The sequence below is a fragment of the Prionailurus bengalensis genome, chromosome D4 (assembly GCF_016509475.1).
Source record: "Prionailurus bengalensis isolate Pbe53 chromosome D4, Fcat_Pben_1.1_paternal_pri, whole genome shotgun sequence".
Taxonomy (NCBI): domain Eukaryota; kingdom Metazoa; phylum Chordata; class Mammalia; order Carnivora; family Felidae; genus Prionailurus; species Prionailurus bengalensis.
In genome coordinates, this window is record NC_057359.1 from 57,061,227 (window position 1) to 57,083,607 (window position 22,381).

General features: G+C 39.7%; 1 protein-coding gene across 17 annotated transcripts in view; it reads left to right on the top strand.

Annotated features, from left to right (window-relative positions):
- UNC13B (unc-13 homolog B) overlaps nt 1-22,381 on the top strand; it is a 259,488-nt gene that overhangs the window by 58,205 nt on the left and 178,902 nt on the right. For all 17 annotated transcript variants that reach the window (XR_006294935.1, XM_043565489.1, XM_043565501.1 and 14 more), the window contains exons 2-3: nt 16,259-16,288; nt 19,894-19,993. Coding sequence is in view for 16 of the 17 variants with exons in the window: in XM_043565489.1 (XP_043421424.1) it covers nt 16,259-16,288; nt 19,894-19,993 (130 nt within the window). In the remaining variant the exon portion in view is untranslated. The remainder of the gene's footprint in view (nt 1-16,258; nt 16,289-19,893; nt 19,994-22,381) is intronic.

Genomic DNA, 22,381 nt, shown 5'->3' on the forward strand with positions numbered 1-22,381 from the left:
GGATGTATCCTATTTATCCATTTATTAGTTCATGGGCATTTTGGTTGGATATATATTTTTTAAATGTTTATTTTTGATAGCATGAGTGGGGAGGGGCAGAGAGAGAGGGGGACAGAGGATCTGAAGTAGGTGGACTCTGTGCTGACAGCAGTGAGCTGATGTGGGGCTTGCTTGAACTCATAAACTGTGAGATTGTGACCCAAGGCAAAGTTGGATTCTCAACCAACTGAGCCACCTATGTGCCCTGTGAACTTTTTGTAAAAGGGTCTGTACCATTCATTGTACATTTCCACCAGCAGTGAATGTGGGTTCCAATTTCTCTACATCCAAGCCAACAGGTATTAGGCTATTTTTATTTTTTTTTATTTTTTAATTGAAAAAAAATTTTTTTTTAAATTTCCTTAATGCTTATTCATTTTCGAGAGACAGAGTGCAAGCAGGGCTGGGGCAGAGAGAGAGGGAGACACGGAATCCGAAGCAGGCTCCAGGCTCTGAGCTGTCAGCACAGAGCCCAACGTGGGGCTCAAACTCACAAACCATGAGATCATGACCAGAGCCGAAGTCAGATGCTTAACCGACTGAGCCACCCAGGCACCCCAGGCTATTTTTAAATTTTACCCATCCCAGAGGGTGTGAAATGGTACCTCATTTGTGAATACTAATTTTGGTTTATATTTTCATTTTGCTTTGATATACATTTCCCTAATGACTAATGACGTTGCACATCTTTCCATGTGTTTATTGGTAATTTGTATATTTTCTCTGCAAAGGACCTGAATAGATACTTCTCCACATTTTTTTTATTTTTAAATTTTTTAAAAAAATTATTTATTTTGAGGTAGAGAATCCCAAATAGGTTCTATGTTGTCAGCATGGGGCCTGATGTGGGGCTTGAACTCAAAGCGTGAAGTCATGGCCCGAGCCAAAATCAAGAGTCTCTTACTTAACCCACTGAACCACCCAGGCACCCCTGCACATTTTATTTTAATGTTTATTTTGAGAGAGAGAGGGTATGCATACATGCATGCGTGGGGGAGGAGCAGAGGTGGGGGGGAGAGAATCCCAAGCAGGCTCTGAGTTGTCAGCTCAGAGCCCAACTTGTGGCTCAATCCCATGAACCATGAGATCATGACCTGAGCCAAAGTCAGATGCTCAACTGACTGAGCCACCCAGGTGCCCCTCCAAAGACTACTTTATGTATGAATCTGTTTATACAGTGTTCTTGAAAGGACAAAATTGTGCTGATTGGGAACAGATAAGTGGTTGCCAGGCGTTACAGATTATGAAGGAGGGGGTAAGCATGACTGTAATATAGAATCATGAGATGTTGTGGTGATGGAATATTTCTTTTTCTTGATTGCAGTGGTAGTTGTGTGTATCTACATATGTGATAAATAACATAGAACAAACACACATAACACGTTGTGTTAATTTCCAGGTTTTGATATTGTGGTGTCATTATGTAAAATTATGTAAGATTTAACTATGGGGGGAACTGGGTGAAGGGTACATGGGACCCTTCTGTTGAATCTCTCTGTAAATCTGTAATTATTTCAAAGTAAAAAATTAACCCTATAGTAAATATTGTACTCAGTACTGAAACATTAAAAATAGTCATTTATGTGTATACACACATACACATATACAAAAACAAAGGAACATAACTCAGCCATAAAAAAAGGATCAGATCTTGCCATTTGCAGCAACATGGATAGACTTCTAAAGGGTATTCTAAGTGAAATAAGTCAGAGAAAGACAATGAAATGCCATATGATTTTACTTACAAGTGGGATCTAAAAATCAAACAAATGAATAAACAAAAAGCAGAAACAGACCCATAAATGCAGAGACGAAACTGATGATTGTTAGGTGGGGGAGGGGAGGAGATGGGCAAAATGGGTAAAGAGGAGTGGGTAGAAGATAGAGGCTTCTAATTTTGGAATGGGTGAGTTATAGGGGATTGAAAGATACAGCATAGGGAATATTGTCAGTAGTATTGTAATAGTATTGTATGGTGACGGATGGTAGCTATACTTGTGAACATATGGACATTAAAAAAAATTTTTTTTTTTGAGAGAGAGTGTGTGCACAAGCAGGGCAGGGGCAGGGGGAAAGAGAATCTTAAGCAGGCGTCATACCAGTGCATAGCCCGATGAAGGGCTTGATCTCATGACTGTGAGATCATGACCTAAGCTGAAATCAAGAGTTGGACACATAACCAACTGAGCCACCCAGGTGCCCCACATTTGGACATGTTGAATCACTGTTGTACACCTGAAACTAATGTAACTGTGTGCCAACCATACTTCAATAAAAAATGAAAGAAATTCAAGCAGTTACTACAGTAAAACCTTGGATTGCAAGTAACTTGTTCTGTGAGTGTTGCACAAGATGAGTAAACATTTCTAAGAAATTGTAACTTGATGAACGAGCGATGTCTTATAATATGAGTAGTATGTGATGCAGAATGTTACATGATCACAACTGAGCTAATGGTTCTTGAATTTGCTTTAACATATGAGTGCCTTGGATTACAAGCATATTTTCAGAACAAATTATGCTTGCAAACCAAGGTTTTACTCTATTTTAAAAATTCCCTTTTAAAATCAAACAGTTCAAGGATGCTAACTTTAAAAAAAATTTTTTTTTAAATGTTTATTTATTTTTGAGACAGAGAGGGACAGAGCATGAATAGCAGGGGAGGGGCAGAGAGAGAGGGAGACCCAGAATCCGAAGCATGCTCCAGGCTCTGAGCTGTCAGCACAGAGCCCGACGTGGGGCTCGAACCCACGGACCATGAGATCATGACCTGAGCTGAAGTTGGACTCCCAACCGACTCAGCCCCCCAGGCGCCCCTATAATTCCTTTGTTTTAGTTCTCTGTCCAACTAGCTTCAAGTACGTATACCCAAACTCTCAGAGATTTTAGCTAGCAGACTTTGCCTTGCATTGGAATTTGGAAATACTCAGATTTTAGGTGCTGTTATCTTCATGACAAACATGTAAAAAACATGCTTCTCTGATTACGATTTGTTTTTTAATGTTTATTTTTAAGAGACAGAGCACAAGCAGGGGAGGGGCAGAGAGAGAGGGAGACACAAGATTCTGAGGCAGGCTCCAGGCTCTGAGCTGTCAGTACAGAGCCTGACACAGGGCTTGAACTCCTGATCTGTGAGATCATGACCTGAGCCGAAGTTGGATGCCCAACCGACTAAGCCACCCTAGGCTCCCCTGATTATGATTTTTTTCATGCCTTTTTAATGTAGTTTCTTAGGTCTCCTTCCTTCCTTCCTTCCTTCCTTCCTTCCTTCCTTCCTTCCTTCCTTCCTTTCTTTTCTTTTATCTCTTTTCTCTCTTCTTTTTTTTTCTTGTTTATTTATTTTGAGAAAGAGAGAATCCCAAGCAGACTCCATCCACACTGTCAGCACAGAACCTGATGCAGGGCTTAAACTCATGAACCATGAGATCATGACCTGAGTCGAAATCAAGAGTCAGGTGCTTAACTGTCTGAACCACCCAGGCACCCCATCTTTTTTATCTATATTTTACCCATTTCTGAGGCGCCTGGGTGGCCCAGTTGGTTAAGCGTTGGACTTTGGCTCAGGACATGATTTTGCCATTCCTGGGTTCAAGCCCCCTACTGAGCTCTGTGCTGACAGCTCAGAGCCTGGAGCCTGCTTTGAATTCTGTGTCTCCCTTTCTGCCCCTCCCCCACTCTCACTCTCTCTTTCTCTCAAAAATATTAAAAAAATTATTATTTTACCCATTTCCTTAGTCTCACTTCTACTTCTTTTGATGGTCTTTGATTAGTATCCCAGCCTTACTCATCAATCCTTTGTGGCACATTTCATCTAACACTGCATTTTGGTTTCTAGACTCACAGTGTATTATCTATATGCTTGCATTTTTTTTTTTTTTCCTTTTACCTTCCTTAGGGTATGGACTATGGTTTTCCTTTCTCTTCCTTTTGCTGCTGCTGTGGCATTCTGATGAAATGGAAAGAACTAGAGTTATAGTCAGAAGATAGGAATCCTTTATCAAGCTCCATTACTTATTATGCATGTTATGTTGCCAACTGATTCTTAATGTGATCCAGCCACTGAAACTCTGCATTTGACTTTTTCCTAATCTGTAAAATGGAGCTAAAAAAGAAAATTGGCAAAACCCCCAACATCTTTAAACAGGAATGGTCCGTTGCAGTGCTCTAACACTACTGGACAATACTGTTGTCCTTTAGAACTTTACTGTCTTAGACATTCATGCCCTACTGGAATACCAACTTCTCTGCAGCTTTCTCTAACCAACCCTGCATCTTTGTTTTACTACCTCAAGATTGAAATTGGGAGTATGTGATTACTGCATCTAGGTCTGTTCCCTTTGGCTTCTGTAGTGGGTCTTAGGTCCTGCCTCCCATCTCTCTCAGGATTCCTTCAGAAGAGGAAGAGTGTTTTGATACTAGGGAGCCCAAAAGACAAATAGCTACCTCATTCTTTTTTTTTTTTTTTTTTTCCTACCTCATTCATTTAATTCAGTTTTAGGCAGTTTCTTTTTTTTTTTTTTTTTTAATTTTTTTTTTTCAACGTTTATTTATTTTTTGGGGGGGACAGAGAGAGACAGAGCATGAACGGGGGAGGGGCAGAGAGAGAGGGAGACACAGAATTGGAAACAGGCTCCAGGCTCCGAGCCATCAGCCCAGAGCCTGACGCGGGGCTCGAACTCCCGGACCGTGAGATCGTGACCTGGCTGAAGTCGGACGCTTAACCGACTACGCCACCCAGGCGCCCCTAGGCAGTTTCTTTCTTAATACCATTATTTTAATTTGTAATTCACTAATGGCATATGATGTTGAACATCTTTTCATGGGGTTACTTGCTATCTGTATATCTTCTTGGGTGAAGTATTTGTCAAGGTCTTTTGCCAATTTAAAATCAGGTACTGTGATTTCTTACTGTTGAGTTTTAGTGGTTCTTTGTGTATTTTGGATAACAGTCCTTTATGAGATATATCTTTTGCAAATACTTTTTTCCAGTCTGTGGCGGGCATATCTTTTCTTTGTTTTGACATGGTTTTTCACAGAGCAGTTTTTAATTTACTGAAGTCCAGCCTGTCACTTACTTCTTTTCATGAAATGTGCCTTTGTGTTGTGTCTGAAAAGTCATAATCATATCCAAGGTCATCTGGGTTTTCTCTTATGTTATCTTCTAGTTTTCCATAAAGATCTGTGATCCATTTTGAGTTAATTTTTGTGAAGGTCTGTCTCTAGATTAAAAAAAAAAATTTTTTTTTAATGTTTATTTAAAAAAATTTTTTTTAATGTTTATTTATTTTTGAGACAGAGAGAGACAGAGCATGAACAGGAGAGAGTCTGACAGAGAGGGAGACACGGAATCTGAAATAGGCTCCGGGCTCCGAGCTGTCAGCACAGAGCCCGATGCGGGGCTCGAACCCACGGACCGTGAGATCATGACCTGGGCCGAAGTTGGACGCTCAACCAACTGAGCAACCCAGGTGCCCCTTAATGTTTATTTTAGAGAGAGAAAGAGTACAAGTTGGGGAGGGGCAAAGAGAGAGAGGGAGACACAGAATCAGAAGCAGGCTCCAGGCTCTGAGCTGTCAGCTCAGAGCCCGGCATGAGGCTTGAACTCATGAACTGCAAGACCATGACCTGAGCTGAAGTGGGAAGCTTAACCAACTGAGCCTCGCAGGTGCCCCTAGAATTTTTTTTTTTTTTTTGGATGTACATGTCCATTTGTTACAGCATCATTTGTTGAAAAGGCTGTTGTCGGGGCGCCTGGGTGGCTCAGTCGGTTAAGCGGCCGACTTCGGCTCAGGTCATGATCTCACAGTCCGTGAGTTCAAGCCCTGCGTCGGGCTCTGTGCTGACGGCTCAGAGCCTGGAGCCTGTTTCCGATTCTGTGTCTCCCTCTCTCTGACCCTCCCCTGTTCATGCTCTGTCTCTCCCTGTCTCAAAAATAAATAAAAATGTTAAAAAAAATTTTTTTGAAAAGGCTGTTGTTGCTCCATTGTATTGCCTTTGCTCCTCTGTCAAAGATTAGTTGACTTGGGCACCTGGCTAGCTAAGTCGGTGGAGTATGCGATTCTTGGGCTTGTAAGTTTGAGCCTCACATTGGGTGTAGAGGTTGCTTAAAAATAAAATGAAAAAAAAAAAAAAGATGACTATATTTATGTGGGTCTATTTGTGGTGTCTGTCCTGTTCGATTGATCTATTTGTCTATTCTTTCACTAAAACCATACTGTCTGGATTACTATTAGCTTTATACTAAGTCTCGAAAGTTGGATAGTATCAGTCTTGAACTTCAATATAGAGTTGGCTGTTCTGGGTCTTCTGGCTTTCCATAGAAACTTCATAATCATTTTTTCCATATCTACAAGATAACTTGCTGGGATTTTGATTAGAATATATTGAATCTGTAGGTCAAGTTGGAAAGAACTGACATCTTGATGATATTGAGCCTTTATATCCATGAGTATGGATTATTTCTCTAATTACTTCTGCTTTAATATCTTTGATCAGAGTTGGGTAGTTTTCCTCATACAGATCTTGTACTTCTTTTGTTAGATTTATACCTAAGTACTTAATTTTTTTTGGGTGCTAATGTAAATGAAAATGTGTGTGTGTGTGTGTGTTTCAATTTATTTGTTTTTAAGAAGGCTCTACGCCCAATGTGGATCTTAAACTCACAACCTCAAGATCAACAGTTGCTTGCCCCACAGACTAAGCCAGCCCCTTTTGTACAGTTTTAGGTTGTTCAAATAATACTTTATATGTATATATTTTTTTCTATTTAAAATAATTTTTTATTATTTATTAACATTTATTTATTATTGAGAGACAGCATTAGCATGGGAGGGACAGAGAGAGGGGCAGACACAGAATCCCAAGCAGGCTTTAGGCTCTGAGCTGTCATCAGAGCCTGAGACGGGGCTCGAACTCACAAACCGCAAGATCATGACCTGAGCCAAAGTCAGATGCTTAACTGAGCCACTTAGGTGCCCCTATTTTTTATTTTTTAAGTAAACTCTGTACCGCTCACGGGGCTCAAACTCATGACCCCAAGATTAAGCGTCACAGGGGCGCCTGGGTGGCGCAGTCGGTTAAGCGGCCGACTTCAGCCAGGTCACGATCTCGCGGTCCGTGAGTTTGAGCCCCGCGTCGGGCTCTGGGCTGATGGCTCGGAGCCTGGAGCCTGTTTCTGATTCTGTGTCTCCCTCTCTCTCTGCCCCTCCCCCGTTCATGCTCTGTCTCTCTCTGTCCCAAAAATAAATAAACGTTGAAAAAAAAATTAAAAAAAAAAAAAAAAAGATTACATGTCACATGTTCCTAATGACAGAGGAACCTCCTTTGCTTTTCTCCCTTATGTATGGAGGAACCTCCATACTGTTTTCCAGAGTGGCTGCACCAGTTTGCATTCCCACCAGCAATGCAAAAGAGATCCTCTTTCTCCACATCCTCACCAACATCTGTTGTTGCCTGAGTTGTTTATGTTAGCCCTTCTGACAGGTGTGAGGTGGTATCTCGTTGTGGTTTTGAATTGTATTTTCCTGATGATGATTGGTGTTGAGCATTTTTTCATGTGTTGGTTTGCCATCTGGATGTCTTCTTTGGAGAAGTGTCTATTCATGTCTTTTGCCCATTTCTTCACTGGATTATTTGTTTTTTGGGTGTTGAGTTTGATAAGTTCTTTATAGATTTTGGATACTAACCCTTCATCTGATACGTCGTTTGCAAATATCTTTTCCCATTCTGTCAGTTGCCTTTTAGTTTTGCTGATTGTTTCCTTCGCTGTGCAGAAACTTTTTATTTTGATGAGGTCCCAATAGTTCATTTTTGCTTTTGTTTCCTTTGCCTCTGGAGAGGTGTTGAGTAAGAAGTTGCTGCAGCTGAGGTCAAAGAGGTTTTTGCCTGCTTTGTCCTTGAGGATTTTGATGACTTCCTGTCTTATGTTGAGGTCTTTCATCCATTTTGAGTTTATTTTTGTGTATGGTGTAAGAAAGTGGTCCAGGTTCATTCTTCTGCATGTCGCTGTCCAGTTTTTCCAGCACACTTGCTGAAGAGACTGTCTTTATTCCATTGGATATTCTTTCCTGCTTTGTTAAAGATTAGTTGGCCATGCGTTTGTGGGTCTATTTCTGAGTTCTCTATTCTGTTCCATTGATCTGAGTATGTTTTTGTGCCAACTACATGTACAATTTTAAGTGTTGATATGTTTTGAGAGAGAGTGTGCATGTGCTCTCAAGTAGGGGAGGGGCAGATAGAGGGAGAGAGAGAATCCCAAGCAGGCTCCACACTGTCAGCACAGAGCCTGATGTGTGGGGTACAATCCCATGAACCCAGAGATCACTACCTGAGCCAAAACTAAGAATCAGATGCCCAACCAATTTAGCCACCCAGGTGCCCCCTACATGTACAATTGTATTTATTTACTTATTAAAAAAATTTTTTTTTAAATGTTTGCTTATTTTTGAGAGAGGTAGAATGCAAGCAGGGGAATGGCAGAGAGAGACACAGAATCCAAAGCAGGCTCCAGGCTGTGAGCTGTCAGTACAGAGCTTGACTTGGGGCCGCAACTCACGAACCATTAGTGACCTGAGCCAAAGGCGGAAGCTTAACTGACTGAGCCACCCAGATGCGCCCCTACATGTACAATTTTAAATGTGGATTCTTGATTTCTTAATACTGTGTTTTGAGATTTCTTCTTAGTCATTTATTAGTCTTACACATGTTTTGCAAATATTTCCTCCTAATCTATGGCTTGCCTTTTTAACAGTGACTTTTGAGGAATACGTTTCAAATTTTAAGTCTAGTCCATCCATTTTTTTTAATGCTTTTAAACTTAATGCTTTTTGTATTCAAGAAATTTTTGACAATCCCAAGATTGCTAAGATTTTGTTTTCTCCTAGAGGTTTTATAGTTTCAGCTCTTCCATTTAGTTCTATTCCTGATTCACTTCAAGTTAAGTTTTGCATGTGGTGTGAGGTAAGGACAATATATATTGTTTTATTCATATATTTCATATATATTTCCATTTTACTTCATTGATCTCTATTTTTATGCCAGTGCTACACTTTCTTGATTACTGTAGCTTTACAGTAAGTCTTAGATTAAATGAAACTGTTAAAAAAATGATTGGGAAGAGGAATTGATGTAGACTACAAGGGGCAGTCCAGTGGGAGACACTTTGATTCAGTAAAAATAGATTTTAGCATTAAGTGCTGCCTGAGAATGGAGAGGGTCTTGTAAAGAGATACTGGATCACCCATGTCTTGGAAAATATTAAGGAGTGCTAGGATGTCAGCTAAGGTTGAAGCTTTCAGTTGTAATGTAGAACAAGGAGAGTGGCAGATCTGTACCCTCAAGTATCCTCACCAGGCACTGTCTTGAGATTTCCTTTTATTCTCCTCCCATCCCTATGTACTTAGTCCTAATCATCATTGATAGAAAAATATTGGTGCTTACTGGAACTTAGCAGATTTCCTCCATGTGTGTGGTCTTTGACCTTTCCTAGAAGTTGGCATGCTGCAATCCTAATGTGGGATACTTTATTTTGCAGTTCTGCACTGATGTTTTGTAAACAGCTCTTTGTGATCATTTGGATGGGAGCTTCTCTTGTTATCTGTTTATTCCCAGCAAGAAATTACTTCTTACCCTTGTTTAAAGTCTCTTGTCCAGGGGTGCCTGGGTGGCTCAGTCGGTTAATCGTCCGACTTCAGCTCAGGTCATGATCTCACGGTCTGTGGGTTCGAGCCCTGCGTCGGGCTCTGTACTGACAGCTCAGAGCCTGGAGCCTGCTTCAGATTCTGTGTCTCCCTCTCTCTCTGACCCTCCCTCGTTCATGCTTTGTCTCTCTCTGTCTCAAAAATAAATAAACGTTAAAAAAAAAAAGTCTCCTGTCCAAATCTAGCTTCTTGAGCTCTTCTTTAGGCATGAATGGAATGGAGGGAGTTTGTGTGATGGGCTTTAAATAAGAAACCTCCATAACTTAAACCTTAGATATGTCACATGAAACTGGTTGCCTGCCATAGGAGTAATTTAGTTTACCTCTTCGTCAAGAGACTGTAAGAGATTTCTGCATTGAGGATGGGATTAGATTGGATGACTTTTTGTTTGTTTGTTTGTTTTGATGGTGGGAAAGTTTATTTATTTATTTTTCAATATATGAAATTTATTGTCAAATTGGTTTCCATACAACAGCCAGTGCTCATCCCAAAAGGTGCCCTCCTCAATACCCATCACCCACCCTCCCTCCCTCCCACCCCCCATCAACCCTCAGTTTGTTCTCAGTTTTTAAGAGTCTCTTATGCTTTGGCTCTCTCCCACTCTAACCTCTTTTTTTCCTTCCCCTCCCCCATGGGTTTCTGTTAAGTTTCTCAGGATCCACATAAGAGTGAAAACATATGGTATCTGTCTTTCTCTGTATGGCTTATTTCACTTAGCATAACACTCTCTAGTTCCATCCACGTTGCTACAAAGGGCCATATTTCATTCTTATTGCCACGTAGTACTCCATTGTGTATATAAATCACAATATCTTTATCCATTCATCAGTTGATGGACATTTAGGCTCTTTCCATAATTTGGCTATTGTTGAAAGTGCTGCTATAAACATTGGGGTACAAGTGCCCCTGTGCATCAGTACTACTATATCCCTTGGGTAAATTCCTAGCAGTGCTATTGCTGGGTCATAGGGTAGGTCTATTTTTAATTTTCTGAGGAACCTCCACACTGTTTTCCAGAGTGGCTGCACCAATTTGCATTCCCACCAACAGTGCAAGAGGGTTTCCGTTTCTCCACATCCTCTCCAGCGTGTATAGTCTCCTGATTTGTACATTTTGGCCACTCTGACTGGGGTGAGGTGATATCTGAGTGTGGTTTTGATTTGTATTTCCCTGATAAGGAGCGACGTTGAGCATCTTTTCATGTGCCTGTTGGCCATCCGGATGTCTTCTTGAGAGAAGTGTCTATTCGTGTTTTCTGCCCATTTCTTCACTGGATTATTTGTTTTTCGGGTGTGGAGTTTGGTGAGTTCTTTATAGATTTTGGATACTAGCCCTTTGTCCGATAGGTCATTTGTAAATATCTTTTCCCATTCCGTTGGTTGCCTTTTAGTTTTGTTGGTTGTTTCCTTTGCTGTGCAGGAGCTTTTTATCTTCATAAGGTCCCAGTAGTTCATTTTTGCTTTTAATTCCCTTGCCTTTGGGGATGTGTCAAGTAAGAAATTGCTACAACTGAGGTCAGAGAGGTCTTTTCCTGTTTTCTCCTCTAGGGTTTTGATGGTTTCCTGTTTCACATTCAGGTCCTTTATCCATTTTGAGTTTATTTTTGTGAATGGTGTGACAAAGTGGTCTAGTTTCAATCTTCTGCATGTTGCTGTTCAGTTCTCCCAGCACCATTTGTTAAAGAGACTGTCTTTTTTCCATTGGATGTTCTTTCCTGCTTTGTCAAAGATTAGTTGGCCATACGTTTGCGGGTCTAGTTCTGGGGTTTCTATTCTATTCCATTGGTCTCTGTGTCTGTTTTTGTGCCAATACCATGCTGTCTTGATGATTACAGCTTTGTAGTAGAGGCTAAAGTCTGGGATTGTGATGCCTCCTGCTTTGGTCTTCTTCTTCAAAATTCCTTTGGCTATTCGGGGCCTTTTGTGGTTCCATATGAATTTTAGGATTGCTTGTTCTAGCTTCAAGAAGAATGCTGGTGCAATTTTGATTGGGATTGCATTGAATGTGTAGATAGCTTTGGATAGTATTGACATTTTGACAATATTTATTCTTCCAATCCATGAGCACGGAATGTTTTTCCATTTCTTTATATGTTCTTCAATTACCTTCATAAGCTTTCTATAGTTTTCAGCATACAGATCTTTTACATCTTTGGTTAGATTTATTCCTAGGTATTTTATGCTTCTTGGTGTAATTGTGAATGGGATCAGTTTCTTTATTTGTCTTTCTGTTGCTTCATTATTAGTGTATAAGAATGCAACTGATTTCTGTACATTGATTTTGCATCCTGCGACTTTGCTGAATTCATGTATCGGTTCTAGCAGGCTTTTGGTGGAGTCTATCGGATTTTCCATGTATAATATCATGTCATCTGCAAAAAGTGAAAGCTTGACTTCATCTTTGCCAATTTTGATGCCTTTGATTTCCTTTTTTTGTCTGATTGCTGATGCTAGAACTTCCAACACTATGTTAAACAACAGCGGTGAGAGTGGACATCCCTGTCGTGTTCCTGATCTCAGGGAAAAAGCTCTCAGTTTTTCCCCATTGAGGATGATGTTAGATGTGGGCTTTTCATAAATGGCTTTGATGATGTTTAAGTATGTTCCTTCTATCCCGACTTTCTTGAGGGTTTTTATTAAAAAAGTTTGCTGAATTTTGTCAAATGCCTTTTCTGCATTGATTGACAGGGTCATATGGTTCTTATCTTTTCTTTTATTAATGTGATGTATCACGTTGATTGATTTGCGAATGTTGAACCAGCCCTGCATCCCAGGAATGAATCCCACTTGATCATGGTGAATAATTCTTTTTATATGCTGTTGAATTCGATTTGCTAGTATCTTATTGAGAATTTTTGCATCCATATTCATCAGGGATATTGGCCTGTAGTTCTCTTTTTTTGCTGGGTCTCTGTCTGATTTAGGAATCAAAGTAATACTGGCTTCAAAAAATGAGTCTGGAAGTTTTCCTTCCCTTTCTATTTCTTGGAATAGCTTGAGAAGGGATAGGTATTATCTCTGCTTTAAACGTCTGGTAGAACTCCCCTGGGAAGCCATCTGGTCCTGGACTCTTATTTGTTGGGAGATTTTTGATAACTGATTCAATTTCTTCTCTGGTTATGGGTCTGTTCAAGCTTTCTATTTCCTCCTGATTGAGTTTTGGAAGCGTGTGGGTGTTTAGGAATTTGTCCATTTCTTCCAGGTTGTCCAGTTTGTTGGCATATAATTTTTCATAGTATTCCCTGATAATTGTTTGTATCTCTGAAGGATTGGTTGTAATAATTCCATTTTCATTCATGATTTTATCTATTTGGGTCATCTCCCTTTTCTTTTTGAGAAGCCTGGCTAGAGGTTTGTCAATTTTGTTTATTTTTTCAAAAAACCAACTCTGGGCTTCATTGATCTGCTCTATAGTTTTTTTAGATTCTATATTGTTTATCTGCTCTGATCTTTATTATTTCTCTTCTTCTGCTGGATTTGGGGTGTCTTTGCTGTTCTATTTCCTTTAGGTGTGCTGTTAGATTTTGTATTTGGGCTTTTTCTTGTTTGTTGAGATAGGCCTGGATTGCAATGTATTTTCCTCTCAGGACTGCCTTCGCTGCATCCCAAAGCGTTTGGATTGTTGTATTTTCATTCTCGTTTGTTTCCATATATTGTTTAATTTCTTCTCTAATTGCCTGGTTGACCCATTCATTCTTTAGTAGTATGTTCTTTAACCTCCATGCTTTTGGAGGTTTCTAGACTTTTTCCTGTGGTTGATTTCAAGCTTCATAGCATTGTGGTCTGAAAGTATGCATGGTATGATCTCAATTCTTGTATACTTATGAAGGGCTGTTTTGTGACCCAGTATGTGATCTATCTTGGAGAATGTTCCATGTACACTCGAGAAGAAAGTATATTCTGTTGCTTTGGGATGCAGAGTTCTAAATATATCTGTCAAGTCCATCTGATCCAATGGATCATTCAGGGCCCTTGTTTCTTTATTGACCGTGTGTCTAGATGATCTATCCATGTGTGTAAGTGGAGTGTTAAAGTCCCCTGCAATTACCACATTCTTATCAATAACGTTGCTTGTGTTTGTGAGTAATTGTTTTATATATTTGGGGGCTCCCGTATTTGGCGCATAGACATTTATAATTGTTAGCTCTTCCTGATGGATAGACCCTGTAATTATTATATAATGCCCTTCTTCCTCTCTTGTTATAGCCTTTAATTTAAAGTCTAGTTTGTCTGATATAAGTATGGCTACTCCAGCTTTCTTTTGACTTCCAGTAGCATGATAAATAGTTCTCCATCCCCTCACTTTCAATTTGAAGGTATCCTCAGGTCTAAAATGAGTCTCTTGTAGACAGCAAATAGATGGGTCTTGTTTTTTTATCCATTCTGATACCCTATGTCTTTTGGTTGGCGCATTTAGTCCATTTACATTCAGTGTTATTATAGAAAGATACGGGTTTAAAGTCATTGTGATGTCTGTAGGTTTCATGCTTGTAGCGATGTCTCTGGTACTTTGTCTCACAGGATCCCCCTTAGGATCTCTTGTAGGGCTGGTTTAGTGGTGACAAATTCCTTCAGTTTTTGTTTGTTTGGGAAGACCTTTATCTCTCCTTCTATTCTAAATGACAGACTTGCTGGATAAAGCATTCTCGGCTGCCTATTTTTTCTGTTCATCACATTGAAGATTTCCTGCCATTCCTTTCTGGCCTGCCAAGTTTCAGTAGAGAGATCGGTCAGGAGTCTTGTAGGTCTCCCTTTATATGTTAGAGCGTGTTTATCCCTAGCTGCTTTCAGAATTTTCTCTTTATCCTTGTATTTTGCCAGTTTCACTATGATATGTTGTGCAGAAGATTGATTCAAGTTACGTCTGAAGGGAGTTCTCTGTGCCTCTTGGATTTCAGTGCCTTTTTCCTTCCCTAGATCAGGGAAGTTCTCAGCTATTATTTCTTCAAGTACACCTTCAGCACCTTTCCCTCTCTCTTCCTCTTCTGGAATACCCATATGTGTAGATTATTTCTCTTTAGTGCATCACTTAGTTCTCTGATTTCCCCTCAAACTCCTGGATTTTTTCATCTTTTTCTCAGCTTCATCTTTTTCCATAATTTTATCTTCTAGTTCACCTATTCTCTCCTCTGCCTCTTCAATCCAAGCCGTGGTCGTCTCCATTTTATTTTGCAGTTCATTGATAGCATTTTTTAGCTCCTCCTGACTGTTCCTTAACCCCTTGATCTCTGTAGCATTAGATTCTCTGCTGTCCTCTATACTGTTTTCAAGCCCAGCGATTAATTTTATGACTAGTATTCTCAGTTCACTTTCTGTTATATTGTTTAAATCCTTCTTGATCAGTTCGTTAGCTGTTGTTATTTCCTGGAGATTCTTTTGAGGGGAATTCTTCCGTTTAGTCGTTTTGGATAGTCCCTGGAGTGGTGCAGAACTGCAGGGTAATTCCCCTGTGCTGTCTTGAATAATTTGCATTGGTGGGCGGGGCTGCAATCAGACCTGACATCTGCCCCCAGCCCACTGCTGGGGCCACAGTCAGACTGGTGTGTACCTTCTCTTCCCCTCTCCTAGGGGTGGGATTCACTGTGGGGTGGCGTGGCTCGTCTGGGCTACTTGTACACTGTCAGGCTTGTGGTGCTGGGGATCTGGCGTATTCGCTGGGGTGGATCGGCAAGGTGCACAGGGGCGGGAGCGGCAGGCTCAGCTTGCTTTTCCTTCAGTGATCCGCTTTGGGAGGGGCCCTGCGGCACCAGGAGGGAGTCAGACCCGCCAGAGGGATGGATCAGCAGAAGTACGGCGTTGGGTGTTTCCGCGGAGCAAGCAAGTTCCCTGGCAGGAACTGGTTCCCTTTGGGATTTTGGCTGGGGGATGTGCAAAGGAGATGGCGCTGGTGAGCACCTTTGTTTCCCACCAAACTTCGGTCTGTTGTACGGGGCTCAACAACTCTCTCTCCTGTTGTCCTCCAGCCCTCCCGTTCTCTGAGCAGAGCTGTTAACTTATAACCTTCCAGATGTTAAGTCCTGCTTGCTGTTGGAACACACTCCTTCTGGCCCCTCCGCTTTTGCAAGCCAGACTTGGGGCCTCTGCTTGGCCGGCGGGCTGCCCCCCCTCCCCCTTCCGCCATTCCGTGTAGCGTGCACCGCCTCTCCTCCCTTCCTACCCTCTTCCGTGGGCCTCTCGTCTGTGCTTGGCTCCAGATAATCCATTCTGTTAAGTCTTCTGGTGGTTTTCTGGGTTATTTAGGCAGGTGTAGGTGGAATCTAAGTGATCAGCAGGACCTGGTGAGCCCAGCGTCCTCTTACGCCGTCATCTTCCCTCAATCCTAGATTGGATGGCTTTTAAAGGTCCTTGTAACTCTCTGCCTTCAAGCTTTGGTCAGCAGTCCCAGCTTCTTTTCTCTTAGACTTAGAGTTACAAATCTAGTTCTAACTCTAACTTTGGCATATAGTAGGTGCTCAAGAAACATTGGTTCAGTAAATGACTTTGCCGAAAGTCTTCATGGTGTCTTCTTTTTTTCTCTTGCAGTTAAAAGAGCCAAATTCCAGGGTTCACCAGGTAAGGCCAGCCTTTAATTATTATGTCTTTTCCTTTCATACTTTCTCTCATTTAAAAGCAGTCTTTTAAACAATCATTAATTTCATTTAATTCATTGATTAGATTAAGAAAATAATTTAAATTATTAACAATCAATATGGAGAGATATTGGTCAAGGGGTACAAAGTTTCAGTTATGCAAGATGAATAATTTCTGGAGATTTAATGTACAATATCAGTGTGTTCATAATTAACGAGTGCTATATACTTGAAATTTGCTAAGAGGATAGATCTCAAGTTGTTATTGATCATATATACACATACACATTTGAAAATTGTGATTATGTGAGATGTGATGAATATATTAATTGGCTTGATTATGATGATTATTTCACAATGTATATGTATATCAAATCATCAAGTTGTACACCTTAAATACATACAATTTTAAGTTGCCAATTATACCTCAGTAAAGCTGGAACAAAAATCAGTGCTGTTGTAAAACTTTAAAGAGATCTGTCTATATACCTATTTAGTGAAAACTTAGTCCCCATATCTCTTGGCCAACTCAGTTCTACTTCTCAGTAGTAATTATTTGGAGGTTTGTGTATACCTTTTCAGATTTTTTTGTGTGTATATGCATGTTTAAATAAATAGATTAACCTTGTGCAACCTGCTTTTATTCAAACAACACATCATGAAAATAAGTTGTTTAGAATTTTGTTGTAAATTTGTACCTGAGTTTCCTGATTGATGAATATTTAGTTGTTTCCCGTTTTTGCTATTAAAAGCAATACATGTTTTTGTGCATATATCAGTGTTTGCTTTTGCAAATGTATCTGTATGCTAGAGTCCAGAAGCAGAGAATTGCTAGGCTGGAGGTATGCAATTTTTAAAAATTTGGTAGCTGCTGCCAAATTTCACTTAATGAAAGTTTTGGGGAGATTATACTCAGACCAAAAGTATATAAGCGTTTATCCAAATCCTTACAAAGATTCAGTAATATGGAACTTTTTAATCTTTGCCCATTAGAAGGTGAGAATAGTATTTACAGGTTTTAATATACATTTCCTTAATTGTGAATGCTAAGTTAGAGGGACTTAATGCTGGTTGCTGCTGGGGAAAAGGGAAGGTACTGGGGATTACTGGGAAAAAAATTCATGACTGGGAACCCATGGGAATCTGAAAAGCCAAACCTTGGGTACAACAGGAACTAAAAGAGTCTCTGAGCCTACTCCAGTCTCCACTAGCTAAATCTCTTTTCTTTCTGAGAATCTGTTCTGTTTTCCTTTCTCTTCTACCTGTCTTTCTATGCTTACCTTGTTTGCACACAGCCCATAATGGTTGCTCCAGTGGAATATATATGCCTCTCCGACAACCATCAGTTATCACTATTTCTTTGTTTTCCCTATTTAAAATCGTTTGAGAGGGAATTGGATTGTTTTCAGTTTTTTGCCAGTTCATGGATTGACTGCTTTTGAGTGGCATCTAAACCTGCTCTGATCAGCTATGATTGGATGTGGGGAGTAGAATACAGAATCATATGATAGAAAACATAGCTCAGTGGTTTGCGACACTGCTACTGGATATGTATGGGATTCTCTTATGTGGGTGGGCTTGCATCCTCATAATAAAGTATAATTCTGGTAAACTTTCCATATCTAAGTATAGAACTATATGATTTTTTAATGATTTCATAAGGATTTAATAGTAGTCATAATTAAAATTTTTTAAATTAATGTTTATTTATTTTGAGAGAGAGGGAGAGCATGGGCATGCAAGAGGGAGTGCACAAGTGGGGAGGGGCAGAGAGAGAGGAGAGAGAGGAAGAGAGGGAATCCTAAGCAGATTGTGAACTGTGAGCACAGGGCCCAATGCGAGGCTTGATTGCATGAACTGTGAGATGATGACCTGAGCCAATAGCAAGAGTTGGACCCTCATCCGACTGAGCCACCCAGGTGCCCTAGTCATAATATTTAAAATGGCTATGATTTGGGGCGCCTGGGTGGCTCAGTCGGTTAAGCGGCCGACTTCGACTCAGGTCATGATCTCGCGGTCCCTGAGTTAGAGCCCCGCGTTGGGCTCTGTGCTGACAGCTTGGAGCCTGGAGCCTGTTTCAGATTCTGTGTCTCCCTCTCTCTCTGCCCCTCCCCTGTTCATGCTCTGTCTCTCTCTGTCTCAAAAATAAATAAATGTTAAAAAATAAAATAAAATGGCTATGATTTATTGAGCACTTGATATATCAGAGCATTGCCTAAATACTTTCATAAACGTCTTATTCTTATTTAATTATCACAACAAACTTAGAACATTGTATTCTCACTTTTATTATTTAAAAAAATTTTTAAGTATAGCATAACATACAAAGTTAGGTTAGTTTTATGTGTACAACATAGTGATTCTACAAGTTTATACCTGTGTTCACCACAAGTGTAGCTACCACCTGTTACTACGTAACACTATCACAATACCATTGCTTATATTCCTCATGCTGGGCATTTTATTCCTGTGACTTTTGCTTTCTATAACTGGAAGCCTGTATCTCCTGCTCCCCATTTTGCCCATCGCCCACCACTGTGGCAACCGTCAGTTCTCTGTATTTATAGGTCTGATTCTGCTTTTTGTAAAACTACATAATTTTTATTGATTTATTTTTAAGTTTTTTAAACTACATAATTTTTAATGATGCTTAAGAGAAAGATTTACCTTGTGCTAGAAGTGCATGGCAGGGCCTATTTTCTCACACCCCTTACATTAGTTAATCATTTTAAACAATGTTTGCCAATTTGATGAGCCAAAAATGATTGTCTTTTTTCATTTTATGTTATGATTAATTTCTTACATAGAAAAGTGAACTCTTAATTCAATGCCTCTAATCATGGTTTATGCTAAAGTGGTACAGGGAGAGTGGTACAGGACTAGTGCTGTCTTAGGCACTAGTACTCAGTTTATATTCTCAGGTTAGAGAATCTCCTTTTCCCAATTCTGCAGTAGTGTTGCTTTTTGTGTAAGTCGTGGTTTAGGCCAACCTGAATAAATTAAGCTGGGAATCCATTTCCTTTAGGAGGATTTTTTGCTCAATTCTTGTTCTGTCAACAGCAAGAGATAACCCTTCCTCTTCAATCCTTTACCACTTTTTCTTTTATGGTACTTACTTCTTCATTTTACTAAACTTACGTATCTTTTCTACTAGATCGATTATATTTGTTTTTTTTCAAACTAAAGATGGGCTGTAATATCAATTTTGTTGGTTATGATGAATGTTTCAAAAGTTTAAATAAATTAGAATAGGATATATTAATGTATCCCAACTTGTATAAAGTTTTCATTTTCATTATGTATGTGTGTGTGTCTACAGGATCAAATATGTATTTCTGAAATTTGAAAAACTAGTACAGTTTATACTTTTGAGAAGAGAGAATTAATGTTTTATAATTTTTTGCAGTTCTGTGGGCTTAGAATGATGCTGTATTGTACAATATATAGTTTTATTTTTGCTTCAATTTCTAATACCTTAATTTGGATTACTCAGTTCCAAAGGGTTTGTGAGCTTGGGTAACAAATCTGAGCACTAAGTATTACATCTTCATCTTGGTTTTTTTTTTTTTTTTTGCATTTTTTTTAAAGATAAATTTAACACCTATGTGACCCTGAAAGTGCAGAATGTGAAGAGCACAACTGTAGCAGTTCGTGGTGATCAACCTTCTTGGGAACAAGATTTTATGTTGTAAGTACTTCAGAGTGGCAGCAGCATGCCTTACGAAAACTACAGAGTTAAACAGGAATAAGTGAGGTGTGTGGTGGGTGAAGTATATCTGCAGTTTTGTTCTCTCCTGGATTTGTTGTGTTTTTCTTTTAATTTGTTTTAATCTGTTATTTTTTTACAAAGAGGGTCTTTTTTTTTTTTTTTTTTTTTTTTTTAGTTAACATACAGTGCAATAGTGGTTGCAGGAGTAGAATTCACTAATTCATCACTTACATACAGTACTCAATGCTCACCATAACAAGTGCCCTCCTTAGTACCCATCTAGCCTGCCTCCACCCACCTCCCTCCATCAACCTTTAGTTTGTTCTCTATTGCTAAGTGTCTGTTCTAATTTGTTTCCCTCTCTTTTTCTTCCTCTGCTTCCCCTATGTTCATCTGTTTTGTTTTTTTAAATTCCACATATGATTGAAATCATATGGTATTTGTCTCTCTCTGATTGACTTATTTTGCTTAGCAAAATACATTCCAGTTCCATCCACATCATTGCAAATGAAAAGACTTCATTGTTTTTGATGGCTGAGTAATATTCCATTGTGTGTGTGTGTGTGCACCCACGCACGCGTGCTCATGCATATATCCAGTGAAGAAATGGGCAGAAGATATGAATAGACATTTTTCCAAAGAAGACATCCACATGGCAAACAGACACATGAAAAGATGGTCAACATCACTCATCATCAGTGAGTGATGCATGAGTGCATATTCACATGTGCAGGCACATGCACACACACACACACACTACATCATCTTTATCATCATTCAGTAGACATTGGGGTTCTCTCCACAGTTTGACTATTGTTGATAATGCTGCTATAAGCATTGGGGTGGGCATGTACCCCTTCAAATCTATATTTCTATATCCTTTGGGTAAATACCTAATAGTACAGTTGCTGGATCATAGGGATTCCTATTTTTAGTTTCTTGAGGAACCTCCGTACTGTTTTCCAGAGTGACTGCACCAGTTTGCATTCCCACCAGCAATGCGAGAGGGTTTCCCTTTCTCCACATCCTTGCCAACACCTGTTGTTGTCTGAGTTGTTAATTTTAGGCACTCTGGTGTGAGGTGGTATCTCAATGTGTTTTTGATTTGTATTCCCTGATGATAAGTGATGTTGAGCATCTTTTCTTGTGTCGGTTGGCCATCTGAATGTCTTCTTTGGAAAAATGTCTATTCATATCTTCTGCCCATTTCTCCATTGGATTATTTCTTAACTGGGTGTTGAGTTTGACAAGTTCTTTATAAATTTTGGATACTAACCCTTTATCCCATATGTCATTTGCAAACATCTTTTCCCATTCTGTAGGCTGACTTTTAGTTGTGTTGATTGTTTCCTTTGCTGTGCGGAAGCTTTTTATCTTGATGAAGTCCTAATAGTTCATGTTTGCTTTTGTTTTCCTTACCTCTGGTGACATGTCTAATAAGAGGTTGCTCTGGCCCAGGTCAAAGAGGTTGCTGCTGTGTTCTCCTCTAGATGTTGATTGTTTCCTGTCTCACATTTAGGTCTTTCATCCATTTTGAGTTTATTTTTGTGTATTTTTGCATGTTGCCATCCAGTTTTTCCAGCACCACTTGTTGTAGAGACTGTCTTTTTTCCATTGGATATTCTTTCCTGCTTTGCCAAAGATGAGTAGACCATATAGTTCTGGGTCCATTTGTGGGTTTTCTGTTCTGTTCCATTGATAGATGTGTCTGTTTTTGTGCCACTACCATCCTGTCTTGACGACAACAGCTTTGTAATATGGCTTGAAATCTGGAATCATTATGTTTTCAGTTTTGTGTTTCTTTTTTTCAGGATTGCTTTGGCTATCTGGGATCTTTTGTGGTTCCATACAAATTTTAGGATTGTGTGATCTAGCTCTGTGAAGAATGATGGTGGTATTTTTTTAATGTTTATTTATTTGAGAGAGAGAGAATGGGAGTGAGTGGGGGAGGGGCAGAGAGAGAGGGGATAGGATCTGAAGCTGGCTCTGTGCTAACAGCAGAGAACCCAATGTGGGTCTCAAACTCACAAACTGTGAGATCATGACCTGAGCTGAAGACAGACACTGAACCCACTGAGCCACCCAGGCGCCCCTGCTGTTGGTATTTTGATGAGGATTGCGTTAAATATGTAGATTTCTTTGGGTAGTATAGATATTTTAACAATGTTTGTTTTTCTAATTCATGAGCATGGAATGTTTCCCATTTCTTTGTATCTTCTTCAATATCTTTAATAAGTCTTCTATAGTTTTCAGAGTACAGATCTTTTACCTCTTTAGTTAAATTTATTCCTGGGTATCTTACTGTTTTTGCTGCACTTGTATATGGGATCGATTGCTTAATTTCTTTCTCTGCTGCTTTGTTATTAG